At 45.9% G+C, this 19,215-nt stretch overlaps 1 protein-coding gene across 1 annotated transcript in view; it reads right to left on the reverse strand.

The window, feature by feature from the left end:
• MAPK4 (mitogen-activated protein kinase 4) overlaps positions 1-16,741 on the reverse strand; it is a gene marked incomplete at its 3' end in the record, with an annotated part of 75,003 nt that extends 58,262 nt beyond the window's left edge. Inside the window, exon 1 of the mRNA XM_082853273.1 lies at positions 16,121-16,741. Within this exon, the coding sequence (XP_082709399.1) occupies positions 16,121-16,666 (546 nt within the window). The 5' untranslated portion in view covers positions 16,667-16,741. The remainder of the gene's footprint in view (positions 1-16,120) is intronic.
• Between the last annotated feature and the right edge of the window lie 2,474 nt (positions 16,742-19,215).

Here is a 19,215-nt window from a genome sequence, read left to right on the forward strand (position 1 = left end):
CATATGTTTTCGTTGCTCTTGGGTAAATATAGAGAAGTGGAACGTCTGAATCATATGGTGGATGTAAGTGTAACTTTTAAAGACACTGCCAAATCATTTCCCCAAATGGTTATAACATTGACTTTCAAATATTAAGCCAAACTTGCCTTCCTGAGAGAAGACATACTTGACTGAGGTGCATTTTCCTTTTTATATATTGCTAAATTCAATTTGCTAAAGATTTGTGTAGAAATTTTGCATCTAAGTTAATGGGAGATATTTCATTTCTTGTCATGTTTTTTGTCAGGTTTTGCTTCACAGTAATGCTTAGAATAAATTGGGAAGTAGTCCCTTCTCTTCAGTTTTTTGAGAGGAGTTTGTAGAATTGGTACTTAAATATTTGGTAGAATTCACCTATGAAGCTATTTGGGCCCGGAGTTTTCTTTGTGGGAAGGTTTCTAACTAAAAATTTAATTTCTTTAAGAAATATAGTGATGTTCAAATTATCTATTTATTAATTTTTTGAGATATAATTGACATATCATAAAATTCACTATTTAAGAATCCAGTGGTTTTTAGTACATTGTACAACCTTGCCAAACATCATTACTATCTAATGCAAGAACATTTTTATCACCCAAACATAAAACCTCATACTTATTGGAAGTCACACTCTATTTTTCCCAACATCTAGCCCCTGGCACCAAATTTATTTTCTGTCTCTATGAATTTGCTTATTCTGTACATTTCATATAAAAGGAATTATATAATATGTGGCCTTTTGTGACTGGCTGCTTTTCACTTAGCATAATGCTTTCAAGATTCATCCATATTATAGACTATATCCTTTTTGCGACCTGAATAGCCAACACAACCTTGAAAAAGAACAATGTTGTCAGACTCACACTCCTGATTTCAAAACTTATACAAAACTTCAGTAATCAAGATGGTGTAGTACTGACATAAGGAGAGACATATGAAAGAAGTTGGACCTCTATCTCATACCTTATACAAAAATTAACTCAAAATGCATCAAAGACCCAAATGTAAGAGCTAAAACTATAAAACTTTAAGGAATCATGGGTTAAATCTTCATGACCTTGGATTAGGGAATGGTTTCTTAGTTTTGACACCAAAGGCAATAGCAAGAAAAGAAAAAATATATAAACTGGATATCAAAATGAAACACATTTGTGCTTCAAAGGGTAACACCAAGAAAGTAAAAAGATAGCCCAAAGAATGGAAGAAAATTTTTTGCAAATCATTTATCTGATAAGGGACTTGTATCTAGAATATATAAAGAACTTATACAATTCTGCTGTAAAAAACCAATTAAAAATGGGCAAAGGATATGAATAGACAGTCCCCCAAAGAAGTTGTACAAATGGCCAATAAACACATGAAAAGATGTTCAACATCATTAGCCATCAGGGAAATGGAAATCAAAACCACAGTGACATGCCACTTCACACCCATTAGGATAGCTAGGATAAAAACAAATAGAAGATCTCAAGGGTGAGTGAAAATTAGGAGAAATTGAGCCCTCATACATTGCTGTTGAGAATGTAAAATAGTACTGCCATTTTGGAAAACATCCTGGTATTTCCTCAAACAATATCATATGACCCAGTAATTCCACTCCTATGTCTACATCCAAGAGAAATGAAAACCTCTGTAAACACAAAAACTTGTGCATGAATGTTCATAGCAGCATTATTCCTGATAGCCCCAAAGTGGAAACCCAAATATCCATCAGCTGAGGAATAGGTAAGCAAAATGTTGTATGTCCATACAATGGAATGTTATTTGGCAGTAAAAAGAAACGAAGTACTAAAACCTTCCACCACGTGGATGGACCTTGAAAACACTAAGTAAAAGAAGCCAGTCACAAAGGATCACATATTGCACAATTCTATTTATATAAAATGTCCAGAACAGGCAAATCTATAAAGAAAGAAAGTAGATTTCTTGGTTGCCTAGGATTGGGGGGATGGAGACTTTGGGGGATGATGACTCAGGTGGGTGAGGTTTCTTTTTGGGGTAATGAGGATGCTTTAAAATTGATTCTGGGGATAGATGCGTGACTCTCTGAATATACTAAAAGCCATTGGATTGTACACTTTAAATGGGTGAATTGTATGGTATGTTGAGAATATCTCAATAAAATCGTTTAAAAAAAGAGTTTAAAGGCAAATATAAACCAGTGTTCTACTGAAAGGGATACGCTAGCTGGTAGCCCTTTTCCAGCTGGCTGAATGCTGGGGCAGCGAGCTCTGGGACCCTCGGTGGGAGCCTGTGTTCCAAAGAAGCAGGTCCTGGGATTCAGTAAGTTTCCAGTCGGGAGAGATAGAGGGAGAGGGTGTGTGGGAGTGCTGGGGGACAGCAGCAGGGACGTGGGAAGGTGGGGACCCATAGAGAGAAGAAGGGAGGGCCAAGGACACAGGGATCATCATTTCCTGTCCTGGCTCCATCTCTGCCCACTGTGGGGCACAGGGAAGGTCACAGAACTGCTCTGTTCTCCACATGTCCTCATGAGAAAGCAGAAGCAAGTGCCCCCCTGTTTCGTGACTCCTCCCTCATCTCATCATGGAAGGTAGCAGGGGAGTTCTCAAGTTCTGAAGCTGAGCCCAGTGGCATCAGCTGCTCCTGGTCCCTGGAGGCAGGTCTGGTCCAGCTCTGCTGCTTATTAGCAGTGGGTCTTAGACGAGCCTCTCAACCCCAGGGGCTCCCTAGTCCTCAGCTGTCAAGTGAGAACAATAATTAATGTGACCTGCCTCCTTCAGAGGGTTGGTGTGAGGATCCAGAGTTATCATTGATGGGAAAGTACCCCCAAGGTGTACTATTGTGAATTGCAGGAAATTTTTCAGGGTAGATATCATGATATTGGTTCCCCAACTAGAGTAGCCACTGGCTCTTCATGCACTCGCATTAGCATCTGACCCACCCAGCATATGCGAATTGGTTGGGGTCAGGGTTGAGGGCAGCTGGTGAGCACAGAACAGAGCTCACACAAAAAGCCAAAGACAACCAGACTTACAAACTCAGTCTTCCCAGCTGCAGACTCCTCTGCATTCATCATGTGATCTATGGACAACCTCTTTCCACCATGGTGATTCCTCACGCCTGTGAAGCCAGACCAGGCCGGTCATTCTGTGCTCCTGGGTTTGCTCTCCCACACAGGGAACTGTGACTCCAACTCCAAAATAATTGGGGTAGGGCTTTAAAATGGGAAAAGTCCTGCATATCACAACTGCTTAACTGAGCTTACCATCAGGAGGATGCATGGTTTCTGCAGATGGTAGTAGTTCCGTGTAGAAGGTGCAACAATAAAATCTTCATGGCCGTACTCTAGAGGCCCCAACATCCTGGAAACCTGCTGTCCAGGTCATCTGGGGACACAGGAGGGGCCAGCATGGCCCAGAAGGGAGACTAAGGAATGGCTTCACTTTTCCTGCTGCCAGGTGTGTGTTGGAGAGCAGAGGGCAAACATGGTATCATGGACGAGACAGAAGGAAGCAGGAATAAGCGTGGGGCAGCTCTGGGACAAGGGCCTGGCTCTCAGTTGCTGCTCTGCCTGTCTGGATGTGGAGTCACTGGCGGACACCTAAATGAGCACCTCTGGAGAGGCCAGGCCCTGCTCTCCAGGCTTTGTAGGGTGATGTGTGCAGCGGTAGCCAGGACCCATCCTGATGGGTCATCACCGATGGCAGTTCTGATTGGTTGGTCCCAAACCTTAGAAATTATTAAGTATTTTGAATATCACTCTTAGCGTATAACATCAGTACTAGAATCAGTCTTTGGCTAAATTGCCAAAGTGTCAAAATTAAGACAGGAGGCTCCCTATTCTGGTCCCCTTTTGGGTTAAACACACTTCCCCCAGCACACTGCTTCCTAATCCATCCATTTTGATAAGTTCATTCAAATAAAGGCTTGCTGACTTGTTCCCCCTCTTCTTCATTCCTTCAGTTTGTATCTTAGAAGAGAAACTAAAACATGGTCAACTGCCTCAATAAAATGTACTGTTAGTGAAATTGAGCAGGACCCTGAGGGGCTCCTGGGCACAGAAGGCTGTGTACCCCATTTCTTGTTTGTAGGGAATAGGAATAGGCTTCAGCCTCTGTGACTTTCCCTGAGTTCCAAAGGGCAGGTTCAAACAGTTGCTAATCAGGGAAGGGAGGGGATGCAGAGACAAGGGAGGAGCAGTCAAGAAGCAATAGTGCAGCCTTGGGGCAGGGTCCTGGTTCTGCCTCAAGGGATACACATAACAATATCTTTGAGCTCTTCTGCAGAACTAAAACTTCCAACAAATGGAAGATGTTAATCACTTGATGAAGCATTCTTCATTCCAGAGAGAAGGTTATAGTCTGATAACCTCGAGAACCACAGAAGCTCATCAAGCTCATCCCAGATTAAAGGAATGCAGGCCCTGCACATAACCTGATCCTTATCAGCAAACTCACCCTTGAACAATTGCTATAAAACTCACCAAATCCCCCCAGGTTGGGACACACAGTTTTGAGGACATGAGCCTGCTGTGTCCCCCTTTGCCTGGCAAAGCAATAAAGCTATTCTTTTCTACTTCACCCAAAACTCTGCCTCTGAGATTTGATTCGGCACCAGTGCACAGAGGCTGGGTTTCGGCATCATTAGTGGTTGAATTTCAGGTATCAGAACTCCCTCCAATGGTGATTCATAATCATAGTTAAAAAAAAAAAAAAGCGCTAGTATTTACCAAGTGTTCCCCAGATGGCTGACACACACATCACACACATCATCTCCTCTACTCCTCACACAGCCCTTGAAGTAGAATCTAGTATCATGAGAGGATGGAGCCAGCCAGAGGCAGGTTACATAACTTGCTCAGGGTCCCATGGTAGCAGTCAGTGTATGCCCACCCCACCTATGAGGAGGGTGGTCCTGCTTCCCAGGGGCATGGCACACCCAGAAGAGCCTGTCCCATGTTCCCATGGAGACAGCGGCCAAGGCAGGGCTGCCACTCTGGGTGAGGAGGTAAGATCTAAACATGCAACACCATGGGCACCTCAAGGCAGAATACAGTCGAGGGTCAGCATGCACAGGCTCCCGGGCCAGATGCCACTGTGTTGGACCCTGCTCTCTTAGGGACCAAATAATCTCAGTTTACCACTTTCTGCAATAAACATCTTGTAAACTTACTCTTCCCACCCAGCAAACTTCCCCAACTTCCTACCTGAAAAGGTTACTGTGACAAAATTATGCATGTTCATGCTGTACTTTTTCTGGAATTATAGAAAAGTAAAAAGAAGGAAAAGCCATGTGTAGTCAAATCATTAGCATTTTGGAGTTTTTACTTCTAGTCTATTTTTTATATGTCATTCTTTTCTCCTTGTTTTAAACTTATGATCATACCAGCTATCCAATTCTGTATCTTGCTTTTTAAACCTAATCAGTATTACATAAAGAGTTTCTATGTTATTGTAAACTCTTCAAAATCACCATTGAAAATGGTTGTATAACTTTCCATTTAGTGGGTGAACATAGTTTATTTAGCCATGCCCTCACCTCCAACACAAATTTGTTAAGTTTAAATTTTCATGTATCATGTTTTCTCTAAGTAAAGAGGTAGTGTTTGCCAATATCTGAGTTCTGTGTATCTAGGAATCACAGCTGGTCATGCAGCTTGAACTGGGATTTTTTACTTTGGGATGAGTTTAAAATTGTACTGAGGTAGAATGAGTGGATTCTATAGACAATGTTCCCGAATCTAAATAAGGCATTTAGCTAAATCTCATAGGACATCTTTGCGGACAATGAAGAGACATGGGTCAGACCACTGTATAATTATGTAAATTCACAACTGGTTGGACAACTAAACCCAAAGAATTCTGGCTTAGGGTCAGTGTCACCCTGGAGGGAGGAGTCTGGTGGCCATAAGATGAAGCCTTTCACCGAATCTCTTCACACATTTTAAAACTGGTGATATGGGTGAAGTCATAGAAGATAGGCTTGTGAATTGTGAAGCTGTATGGGATAAGATTATGTGATAGAACATAGATCCAAAAAGATCTTGTCAGGTTGGAATATTTGCCTGAAGCCAAGCAGATGAAACTTGTCAGGGAGAAGGGTAAAGTCTTGTACTGGGACTAAAAATCAATGATATGAATGTAAAATAGGGAATACAAAACTGAACGGAAGAAAGTTGGGTACGATCTCAATATGAGCCAATAGAGTGACATGATTGCCCCTCAAAATACCAGCAGCATGAGCAGTGAGTCATTTATGGAGCAGAGATGTCACCCTCCCTCTGGGGTCTAATAAGTAGGAGGAGGTCAGTGAAAGGACAGTCAGGATAGTGTGACCTCTGGAAACACTGTCATCTAAATAGTCAACAAGGCAGTATGCTCAGTGGATAAAGCATGACCTGAAGCCACTATTAGGTGGCTATTCTATTGGGCTTTGAAATCAAACTCTGCCATTTACTAGCTGGGGGACCTTGGACAAGTTACTCTCTGTGCCTCAGTGTATTCATCTGTAAAATGGGAACAGCAGCACTTATTATTATTATTATTAATATTACATTGTTGTTATGAGGACTAAATAGGTCTACACCTTTCAAGCACTTAGAACAGTACCTAAATATTATTGTGTAAAGACAAAGGAGTTCTAGGCTCCAGAGATTTAGAGGGACGTGGTAGATGACTTCAGATATTTGAAAACTGCCCTGAAGAAGAGAAATTATAATTTATCCTGGGAGGTTCTTGAGGCTCATGCTTGATTCAGTGGAAAGGCATTTAGTCAGTAAGCATTTAACGAGCACGTATATGTCAGATACTATGCTTGTTGCTAGGAGTACAGAGCTGAATGAGATTCATACTCTTTCCTAAGGGCCCTACTATCTATTGCGGGAAGAGGCATAATCATAAACATATTAGATCACAAACAAATAATCACAATAGTGTGGAGATGACTGCTGTGGAAAACCAGAGGAAGGTGTGATTAACTCTCCCCTGGGAAGCTGGTGAAGCTTTACAGAGGTGGGGCTTTTAAGTGGAGTCTGCAGGGATAAGTAGGAGTTTATGTGGGAGCAAAGGGAACAGTGTGTGGGACTAGAGCTGTCACCAAGTATGGCATTTTCCAGCAAATGGTGACAAGGCAGTGATATCACAGCACAAGATGAGTGGGGTGGCAGCAAATGAGGCTAGAGATAAGGATTGGTCTCTCCCAGCTCCCAGAAGTGTGGTACTGAATTATAAGCTACCCATGAAAGTAAGGATAAACATAGCAATATGATACTCCCCTCAAGCCTTCTATTTCTATAGTACTGTCTTCTTAACAGGCTACCAAAGTAAAAGATGAAGAAAAAAAAACACATTTCAGGAGAAAATTTAAAGGTTTGATCGAATTTTCTAACCTTTCTTCTTCAGCATAAACACAGGAATATCTGCCTATAGAATAAGACAGTGTCATGTTCCTGAGACATTTACAACCTTGGAGTTCCCAAGTAGAGAGACTGGAGCCAGGAATAGAGCAATTGGGATCTTTCCCACCAAGACTGAAGATGCTATCTGAAAGGAGTTTCCTTCCCAGCACATCTCCTAGGTATAAAGGAAGGAGGAACACATAATTCAACACTTATCTCCCAGACTCTCCACTTAATTCCATTTAATAATATTCATTAAGCATGCTACAGGGAGGCAGAGATAAGTAAGTCATCAATCAACACTTCCTCCAAGGTGCTTACAAGCTAGCATTAAAAGATATTCAGCCACACAGACGATTACATCATTAAATGTTAGCACTGGCCATTTCTGATCATGATGGAGTAACAAGTACTGGATTTTCCCTCCTGTTGAAAGCAACTATAAAACTAAACAAACATACACAGCAGTTTTCAGTCATTGGGCAATAGGCTGTGCAGGATCCCTGAGAGAAGGGAAGCAAACACATAAGGTGAGCTTCATCTTCACCCTGGCACTCTGCCTGGGTAGATTTCCCAACCATAGCACAGGGAGGTGGAACAAAGCAGAACATGTTTGTCCTACTGAGTTGAGGAGGTAGAGTCCAGGGCTTCAGAAGCACTGGAACCGGTGGGGCAGGATACTGGAGAAGAAGAAGCTTCATAGGGTAGGGGCCCAGAAGTTTGTAGGGGGTTCCCCCATAGATCTCTGGCTGAGGGCTGGTCTGCATATGATGAGGGCTGGTCTGCATATACACAGGGTGAGGCCTAACAGAGAGTAGTTACTTTGGTACTAATAGCAGAACAGGGATAGTAGAGGTTGCAGAAACATTAGATACATAGGAGTTTCAGTCCAGCCAGAGGGAAAATGCCTTGTTAACATTCTAGGCATTCAAGTGAGACAACAGAAAGGTCATACCATAGGAGTAAGTATCATGCTCTGGAGTAAAATCTCCTCTAGGCCTGCATAAAACCAAGCCTTAACAGGATCAAGGATTCCATAATTTACCATCAGTAAATTAACTCCCTGTCAGAACAAAATTCAACACTCATTAAAGGAAGACAATATCATTCAAGTTTCTTTCAGAGTATCAACTGTAATATCCACAAACACCCCAAAATTACTAGAAATTTGGAGGAAAAAGTGACCCAAATTCAAGAGAAAAAAGTAAATAGGAAACAGATCCTGAGATGTCCCAGAGGTTCAAATTAGCAAGAATTTAAAGCAGTTATTATAAATATGTTCAAGGACTTAAAGAAAAATATGGTCTCAATGAGTGAAAAGATGGGGAATCTCAGCACACAAGTGGAAACTTATAAAAAAGAACCAAATAGAAATTCTAGAAAAGTAGAGTATCCAAAATGAAAAATTCACCAAATGAGCTTAACAGCAAATTAAAGATGGCAGAAGAAAGGGTCAATGAAGTTGAAGACAGACCATAGAAATTACCCATTCTGAAAAAAAGAGAGAAAAAAGATGGGACAATCTTTTGGGATGATACCAAGCTGAGTAACATAGTAATCAGAGCCCAGAAGGAGAAGAGAAAGTGGGGCAGAAAAAATAATTTTTGAAAATGTCCCAAATATGGTGGGGAAAAAATCAATTTGCAGATTCAAGAAGCTCAATGAATTAACTAAATAGGATAAGTACAAAGAAAACTATACTTGTGCACATCACAGTCAAGCTGTTGAAAGTTAAAGATCAAGAAAAAATGTTGAAAGCAGTCAGAAAGAAAGACGTTACATACAGAGGAACAATGATACGAATAAAGACCTTCTGAGAAACAATAAGGATAGGAAATAAAGCAATGCCATTTTTTAAGTACTGAAAGAGAAAAATACCATAGGTTCAGAGTTTTGTATCCCGGGAAAACAAACTTTTAAAATGAGAGTAAAATAAAGACACTTTCTAGATAAACAAAGAATTTGTCCCCAGCAAGCCTGTACTGCGTGAAATACTAGCTCCTCCTTTGGCAATCCTAGCAGGAAGGCTGACTTGAATTCTGCGGGAGCGTTGGAGCTTGCCACAGGAGGTGGCAGCTTTAATTGTGAGTAGGTGAGCGAGTAGGCTTGTGTTGACAGTAAGGAGGGAGCTAGTGATCTCTTTGCACTATTTAATCCACCATTCACCCCCAGTGGAGAACCAGACCCACACGCACGTGGGAAGGGTGAGCTTTGACATGAAGAGGAAGGCACTGGTATGCACTGGTACAGCTAGGCCAACTGTTAGAATAATGAAATACCTGCAAACTGGTTGGGAAATAGCTACTGCTGAAGCCCCTGGTTCCCTTGCTCATCACCTTTGTCTCATTCCCAGATACTCCCAGACCTCCCTATGATCCAGCAATAAAGGGTCAATTTCTGGCAAGCAGGGCACCTCCAGAACCCTGCCTTAGGACTCTGCCAGCTTCCTTTCTAATTGGTTGGTGCCTGAACCATGCCAGTTATTAATGATTTATAATATCACCCCTGGAGCTAAGTGGGGTTGCTTCCCAGGAAGGGAGGCCTGGGTGTAGCGTTCTGGGAGTGGGCAGAAGAGGACCCCAGGAGGCCCAGGGACAGAACGAAGACCCTGCTCCTGGGGGCAGGGCTGCAGTGGGAACTAGGGGGATGCACTGAAAGCCAACAAAATTGGCTTTTCTCCAAGTCGGCTTAAGTGTTCAGGGACACTTGACTCTCTAGCACAACCTCTGTTCTAATCCCCTAGGTCATAGTTTTCCCTTTTAAAAAGGGATATTTCATAGCCTTTTAAATAAATCTTTTCAGCTCCACTGATTTGGAATAACATGCTTAGTGGCTTAAGAACTTCTAGCTGGGCCCTCAGCAAGTTGTCCTTCAATGAGCCCATTTTGTCATGAACCCTGCCTCTCGAGAGTGGCTAGGCCTCTCCCAATGCCAGCACTGTGGACCCCAGTCCTGTTCTGGGATCTCAGGCAAGCCCTTCCTCCCTTCCAGCACCTAGGGACCTGCATCTTCAAGGTGGAGACCATGCAAAAAACAGGCACACAGAATAACAAAGGAACATTCTCTTGATCACCTGCCAAGACTCTATTTCAGCCACAGAAATGAGCATTCCTCTTCCTAGGTTCAGTTTCAAGGGAATCCGTGCTCTAGGGGAGCTTTCTGTGTGTCTGCCTAGGCAGAGGGAGATAGACAAGAAGCCATCAAAGGAAGGCAGAGTGGCCAGGAGGTGGGGCTGATCAACACAACTGAACCAGCATAAACACAGCTGATCAAAGCTCTGTGCAAAGCCCTCGGAAGCTGGCTGATATATACTCCATCATGTACCTCTTTGCCTCCTTTGGGACCTTGAACCACAAGTCTTACCAAACTGCAGTAATTTGCTGAGCCCTCAATCAAACACTCGATCTCACTGAACTGTGAAAGCAAGGTCTTGTCTTTAAATAACATCTAGTGAAGTAGTTTACACCAGGATGAAAAGTATGTTTTCTAAAATCATCGTTCGTATCGCCTAACTCCTGTTAAAGTAAAACCTAAACAGAACCAACACTCCTATTGATGGAGTTCCCTGGTCTGTACAGCTTTCTGCCAAGCTCAAGGGATGGTGGACCAGGCAGTTTCCAAGTGATGTGACCGAGGCCCTAAGAGCCATGCTGCCTAAGACAATCTTCACGATTCATCGTCACAGTGCCTTATATCCCCACCATTAACTATCCCTTCTGGTTAAGGTACCTACTTCAAACACACTTGTGTTACCTGGGAGGAGTTCCTAGCCTGTTTCATTGTGTTCAAGTTTGAGAACCTTGGCCGCAAGCAGCAGCAGACACACCAGGGGCGTCCGCTTTCTGTCCACAGACAAGCTACTCCACATCTTCAGGTCAGTGATGCTTAGACGTTCACAGGCCTCAGAATCACCTGGAGGCTAAACCACAGCTTGCTGGGCCCCACCCTGGGTTTCCGATTCAGTAGGTCTGAGATGGGACCTCAGAATTTGCACCTCTAACAAGTTCCCAGGTAAAGCTGGTGCTGCTGGTCCAGGACCACACTTTGAGGATCACCGTACTAGTTGATTTCTAAGGAATCTTCATGATACGGAGGCAGCGTGTGAGAACATTCTGATCATGAACCATGAGGTAAGAAGACAGGGTTCTGAAGTAGAAAGGGGTCAGGGCTCAAAGGCAGGCCAGCCTAGCAGAAAACTTAGACTTGCTCAAATGATCCACCAAAACATACTTTATGGACCTCTTACTCTTGCTTTCTTTCCTTTGCTTGCTTTTCTGCTTACTGCCCCCAGGAAAGGCAAGTCCGCTGGCAGCCCCAGCAAGGCCAAAATGTTGTTCCCTCTCCCAGGCCCCTTCCTGAACGGACGCGTTCACACAGCTAATCAGACTGTCAACATGCTGCTCAGCCCTCTGCACCCTCTTCTGGGGGCTCCTGACACGTCTTAGAATTTACACAGGACTTAGTGAAGTCTTAAACTACATTTTTTTTCTCTTTTGAGATCATCTACTTCCTAATAGGATAAATCCAATGGAAAACATGCTCTGATCCTTCAGCTGCCTCTTCTTGACACAAACACAAAGGAACTAATTAGCAGGCCTGCCCAGGAGGCAGGCAGAAAGGGGTTCATGACAGGACCACAGGCTGGGCAGCCGCCATCAGGTAGGACCTCACGACTCACCCTTTGGCCATCACGTCAGGAGCTGGGTCCATAAGTCAGTGGAGGGGAAACTGACATGTGGGTGTCTGCCTGGTGTTACCATGGCATCTACTGGGCAAGTAGGTTCTGTTCATGATTTAGCTCCCTGTACATCTGAAAGCCCTTGACATCCCCGCTTTCATGTGACTCTAACAAGAATCCTGCGAAATAAGGAGAATGGAACTGATGACCCCATTCGGCAGATAAGACAATTGAGAAGGAGCTCAGAGAAAACTGGACATTGTACTCCGGGCTCAGCCACTCCTCGTGTGGTCTTGAGCAAGTCTCTTCCCCTTCCTAGGCTTCAGTTTTACCATCTGTGAAATGGAAGGAATGGACAAGGTGATTGGGAGGTCTCCTTATAGATCCCTTCTTCTGGGAGTAAGCTATCCAAGGAAAAGGACTTGCCTGAGGTCATGCAGTTAATGACACAGAGAAACCAGGGGCCTCTATACCGTGTCTGTTGAGTGAGAGCCATCAGAGCACCCCCATCGCCACCCACTGCCATCTTCCTGACAGTGTGGGCCAACCGGGGCCTCCAGTTGCCCTCCACCTTGCAAAGACCAACACCCCTGGGATGGTGTGGTAGGGGAACACGTGCTCAGAATGCTCCCTGACTGTGACTTAAAGCCCCAGTGCTGCCAGCTGTTCATTAGAGAAGGCCATTTCCTCCGGCACCTCGTTTACCAGACAAACACAGTGGACGCCTACCCTGTGCCAGGCCCTGTGCTAGATGAGGGGATGTGGAAGGGAAGGAGGCTTGCTGTTCACCCGTGAGAAGGTCACAATGAGGAGAGTGAACACCGGCTGCTGCATCCGAGTCCAGCCCCCCGGTCGGATCACAAAGCCCGTCCCTGGCAAGGGGCTGTGGCCCACGCAAAGGCACTAGCTGCAGCCCAGGTGAGCACGATCCTCTTCAAGGCAAGCACAGTATCCATGAAACTTTAGGAGGGGTCAGTTTAGAGCCATTCACATGTAGGCACTGTCCTCCAAACACACCAGGAAAAGCAGATGCACACGTCTGACCCCCACCAATTCATTGGCTGGAAGAATGCCGTGCTCTCTCTCTGAGAGTCCAACCTCCCAAGCACATGGAATCAATGAGCCCAACTAGCTTCCTATCTGTAACGTGCTGGCCAATGACAATTCTTCCATTAGTTCAAGACAGTCAACACAATCAACTGGGCCATGTCTCAGGCATGGGATTAGACTCCCTGGAGGACACCAAGATGAACATGACACGGCCATCAGGAACTAAGGAGCTCTTGGCCTAGGAGAGCATGGAAGACGCAGACACACACACAGTAAAACAGAGCAGAGAATGGTGGGCGCTAGAAGATCCAGGTTAGGGGGTGGGGAATTCAAAGGAAAGAAGGACTCATTCCAACTGCAGACCCAGAAAGCCTTCGTGAAGGAGACAGCACACAGAAAGGTCATCCATCAGGAAACAAGAAGGCCGGTTCTCACGTCCCTTCTGCCACAGTCAGCCAAGTAATCTTGAGAATGCCAGTTCTCTCCATTTGAAAACGGACCATTTGCCCGAACTGCCTCACGGCATTTTGAGAATTAAATGAGAACTGATTTAAATGTACATCAGATAAATAAAGGCACCACATATAAAGCTTTCGTCATCACTCGGGGCAGAGCAGGGAGGAAGGTAAAAGCAGAAAGTATATGGGGGAGGAAGCAGGTGGGGGCACGGGACACCTGCCGAACACAGCGCTGATGTGAACACCTACTGGGATCGTAGCTGGCTCCGGTGATTTCTTTTTTAACCTCCCACGGCTAATTTTACTGAAGAGAGCACACGAAGAGGAAGTCAGAGCATCTGAATTCCTCTGCGTCAGGAAAATGAAAGTTCCAAATGGAGAGGTGGCTCCCCACCCCTGAGTGACAGGAGCACAGCCACCTGCGGTGGTCCGTGAACCTGGGGCTCCTCCCGGGCTCCCAGCACAGGGCCCGGGCCCTGTGTACTCAGTAAACGCTCATTAGATGAATGGATGGGGTCCTTACTACTTTACAAGGGGCTTTGCTTTCATGTTCCATTTTGATTCACAACCACAGGCCAGCAGGGCAGGCAGGGAACATATTATCATCCTTGTCAAAGATGGGGAGACGCAGGCTCGCAGAGGTGACTGTCCACGTCGCAGTCAGCGCCGTCAGAAGGGAGCCCGCGACTCTGCCTCCTCAGACGGTATCACCTTCTCAGACAACCACACACCTCCGAAGAATTGCTGCCACAGCCAGTCTTTGGCCCAGTGACCACCTTCCCTGATTTTCCCAAACGCTTACCACGTGCTGTTCTGCGCACGTTCCCTGTAATACTTCACTTAATCAGACCCTTTCATCGAGGAAGGTCCTATTATGACTCCCAAATGTACTGGTTTATTCCAATTCAGAAGGTGGTTTTGTGCATCCCAGAAATGAGAGTGTCATGGATTCCCTGGTCCTTTTACCAAATAAGAACTGATTTGGATTAAAACCGTTGGTTCAGTTGTTTGGGGTCATTGTTCCTCAGAAGAAAGAGACAAAGCACAGGCAGTTAGGAAGACAGAAGGGCATGATTTTTTTTTTTTTTTTTTTTTTTTTTTACCATGGACATTCCTTCCTACAGAGTCGGCTGTCAGTTTTGACAGATGGCCTGGCTGCAGGAGGGGGGACAGAGGGCAAGCTCACGGTTAAGGCAGCACCAGGGAACTAGAGCCAGCTGGGCTGATTCGAGGCCTGAAATCTGGGCTGGACCCCAGGTTCCAGCCAGTCAGGGTGGGACAGGGAGCCCTGCTCCGCCCACCCCCACCCCGCTGCAGCTGTACCAGGCAGGTCAGCACGTTTCTTGGTGTCCGTGACCTCCTGGCTGCAGGCAAATAGGGTGGCGAGGGAGAGCAGAGGAATGGGGCCTCAGGGAGAAAACTGAGGCATGTTCAAGGTCAGAGCTCCCCTCCCCTCTCGTCACCCACCCCAGCCCCTTGGCTGGTAACAGTTTACGGTGCACCTACTTCCTGAGGGATGTGTTCATTCTAGTAAAAATTCACGATACAAAAGTTTGGGCAGGAGGCTGGAGAGCACAGCCACTCCACAGCTCTGTTGAGGGGTGCCTGGCTGAGGTGCTCAGAGACTCCCCTAAAGTGGCAGGAACTGAGGTAAGGGGAATAGAATTTCAGAGGACTCCCAGTTCCTGAAGGGCACAGTGGATTAGGTAAGAAGACGTCTGGGGCCTTGAGAACAAGGGTCGGTGTGGCCGGGTCAGCTCTGATCTCTGCTGCTGCTGGAGCATTTAGCTGCCCACCCCGTTGGGGGTCAGCACCTGTGGCTTTAGCGTCACACTAGGGGGCTAGTACATCAGGGGCCTGGGAGAGCCGAGCCATGAGCTGGATAACGTACACCGAGAGTTAGTTTATCAGATTCACCGTTTATGCCTCCGTCCACGGACAGAGAGAATGGAACACAGAGTGGGGCAGCTTTGATGGGAGGAGGGGGTGAGATGAGCCAGAGCAAAAGATTCCAGTGGTGGGAAGCCTCCCAGGGAGTCCTGAGCAGAAAGGAGGCAGGGTAGGTGGTTAGGTGGATGGCAGGAAGAAGAGGGTGCTAGAGGCAATTCACCAGCTGCACAACGCTTTTGTCTTTTTTTTTGGGCTGCGCCGCGTGCCTTGTGGGATCCCAGTTCCCCAACCAGGGCCTGAACCCGAGCCACAGCAGTGAAAGCCCGGAATCCTAACCACTGAACCACCAAGGAACTCCCCAGCAGCACAATTTTAAAGCCATAGAGTTCAGAGCTGTATCACCGAATCCAACCCTTCTTGTACGGCCTTGAGTCATCGATCACAGCCATGACTAGTGGCCAGAACCATTAGACCAGACTAAGAACCAGAACTTCCCTGCTCCCCCAGCAACAACTTCAGCCCCTGATCCTTCTAGCACCCTCCAGCCTCCCCCAAATACTGACCCCAGTCCTCTGATTCCACGGGAGCTAGGAATACCCTCTTGAACACTGAGCATTCTTGAGGATTACATGCACCACCCGTATCAGCCATTCTGGACAGACATACCTTGTGTGAATACTGCTGATCGACAATCCTCGCCAACCCGAAATCCCCAATCTTGAGCACGAGGTCCTCCGTGCTGATGAAGATGTTGGCGGGCTTCAGGTCCCTGTGTAGCACGTTGGCGGAGTGGATGTACTTGAGCCCTCGGAGCAGCTGGTACATGAAGAGCTTGGCATGCTCCTCCGTCAGCGTGCCCTGCTCCAGCAGGCGCGCCAGGTCGGTTTCCATGTACTCCTGGACGATGTAGGCCACGCTGAACTTGAACAGCTCGCCCTGCAGGTCGGCGCCCTTGGACCCCAGCACCTCATACACCTTCACGATGTTGTCGTGGTCCAGGCGGCGGATGATCTTGATCTCCCGGAGTGCATGCTTCATGCTGCGGGCGTCGCTTAGGGTGATCTTCTTCACGGCCACCTTCCGGCGGGCCCTGCTGTCCACGGCCGACAGCACCAGCCCGTTGACGCCGAAACCCAGGGGTTGGAAGTCAACGAAGCGCCCGCCAAGGTCATACCCGTAGACGCTGGCGATGCAGTCGCCCTTCTCAGCCATCGTTGGCTCAGTGGTCAGGGGCTGACCATGGGATGAAGGGGCAGTCAGGAAAGGCCAAGTCCCAGCTCGTGGCTTCCCCAGCACACCTCATTCTGTCAAGTCCCAAGGCTGAGGGATGCTTTTTCTCCGGGTGATGTCACTGCCACCAGCTCCCTGGAGACAAGAGTGGCATATGTCCATACTCGCTGAGCTGCAGAAGTTGGAGGCTCAGACTGTTTCCTTAACCTGTACTGGGAAGGCTGTCCACCAACTCCTATGTATCCTGAGCCTCCCTGGAAGCTTAGAATGGCTCATGATTCTTTCAAATATAGCATCTTGAAAAGAAAAACCAGTCTCCTTATCTATGTGAACGTAAAGTTCTCTATCATGATGGACCACAAAGTAGAGATGCAGAAACTCTCCCCTTTAAATCCTTTGTTGAAAGAGGCTCCTTCTTGCTGAAATGTGGTGCTGTTGCTGAGCTGTGTTCTTTTACTTTCAATGGTCCAAAGCTCAGTCGTATCACAGCCTTCAGCAGCTTGGGAGCTGCCCTCTGTGTCCCGAGCAGTATGAAGATATCCCAACAATGGATTCTAGAGGCTTGTAGGGACTTCTTTATACCTCTGCCAGCTCTCCTTTCTACCAGCTCCTCTTAGATTCTGAAACCCAAACCAGTCTGTCGAGCATTGGTGAAGAAAGCTGGAGAAATCCAAGCACCTTTCATGAGCTCTACACCAAGTTACACCTGAAGTCCCAGACCTGAGGGCAGCTCAGCTGTCCAGCCAGGATCCTCTGGAGGCTTCAGATGTGGGCAGCATCCTCTGTCAGCCCCTCATCCATACTGCCTTGAATGAGACAGTGTTCTGCTGGATCCAGAGAGGCTGGCAGGAATGCAGCATCTTTCAGACCAAGTCTCCTTTCCTGTCAAAGAAACAATGTTGGGTAAATTTCCACACTTCAGCTTCCAGCACCTTCCCACTTGTGTGTCTTTTGTTAACCAGCCCAAGTGTTATTTGATCTGTCCAGCCAGCTGAAACACTGCTTGCTCAGGGGATTCCAGGCTTTGCACTGCCCAGCCACACCGCCTGCTGTGTGCAGCGCTCCCCTGGAAGGGAGAGAAGATGGATTGATTTGATAAGATCATCAACTGGTATGACTTTTATGTAAATGCCTGCTCCCCGAAGGTTAATATGCACAAACTGTGGGTGGCAATGATCAGCTCTGACCTTCGTGAAAATCATTTGTTATGCTCTCCAGACATACACAGCAGCACTAGCTGAGAAGGGTGAGAGTAAAAAGTAACTAGTTGCAGACAGAAAATAAAGGATCAATAATTTTGTTTTTCTACTTGGACCCCTTTTCTTCCTTCTTTTGCAAATGTCTTTGACTATTTTGAGAGAATTTGCCATGCACTGAGATTTAATTACTTTGTATCTCTTGCTGCCCATGTAGGCAGCATAAGCATACATACCAGATTATAAGGAAATTTTATTGCCCCCCTGGAATAGGGATTTTCTGCACAGCAAAGCAGGGCACAGACTTCTTAGCATGACACCAGGCTGGCATGGTGAATTGTATTCTTTTTGATAATGGGAACCTAGCTCTTCAAAGCAATGAGTCAAATCATCATATCCTGACTGCTCCCTGGTGGCTGCTGACTCAAATTACAGGCATAGGACCTAAGTGGGGAGAAAAAAATGGCAAAACTAGCAATGTAAATTCAGACCTCTGAAGTAAAGGCAATATCATAGCTTCTAAGGAAGTGACAGGTTTTATAAGTTTATAAAGTCCACACACACAGAGAGAACAAACACTATATCCTGTGCAAAGGACTGAATCTAGCCAGGGCTGCTTTTTAATTCCCATAATCCTGTAGGGTCTCCTGTAGGGATACTTTCACATCTGAACTCTGCAAATGGTAAATGAAGCAAAACAACAGTCAACTCAATGTTCTAAAACCAAGGGGGCAAATTAGGGGACAGAGATGACCTGAAATAGTAAATAATCAGATGCCCTCTAATGACTAATAATGAAAGAAATTTACCAAGAGTCTGGAACATAGTAATTGCTCAACAGATGTTACCTGTTGTTGCTATTGTTAAAAATTCCCTTATGCTTGAATAAGATGTACCTAATATTCTGATGTTTCATCAATCTTCAGCAATTCTACTCTGCACGTTTTTATCGGGCCCAGCAGCAAAATAATCAGAACTTAAGGCTGGGAAATAATTGTAACAAACAAGTCCTGTGGCCCTCAACTGGGGGTGGTCCTGCCTTCCTTAGCTGCTCTGACGAGGAGTCACTACAGCCTTTAATGAGCAGGGCCAGATTTGCCAATCATCCTGCCAAGCATCACTATCAGTGAATAACTGACACCCACCCCCAAATGCCAGCATCTCCACTGAGAGACTACGATTCTAGTCTGAGTTCTCACTTTACAGATAAGGGCACTGAAGCTCAGGGAACACCAGCTCAGTGCTTCTAGCATAGACAGGGTCAGTAAACATTTGATGAATTGATAAATGAATACCATTCACTCTGAGGATTCCTAGCCAGTTAGAGACAGTGCT

This window comes from Leucopleurus acutus (genome assembly GCF_964270905.1).
Source record: "Leucopleurus acutus genome assembly, chromosome: 13".
In the NCBI taxonomy this organism is placed as follows: Eukaryota; Metazoa; Chordata; class Mammalia; order Artiodactyla; family Delphinidae; genus Leucopleurus; species Leucopleurus acutus.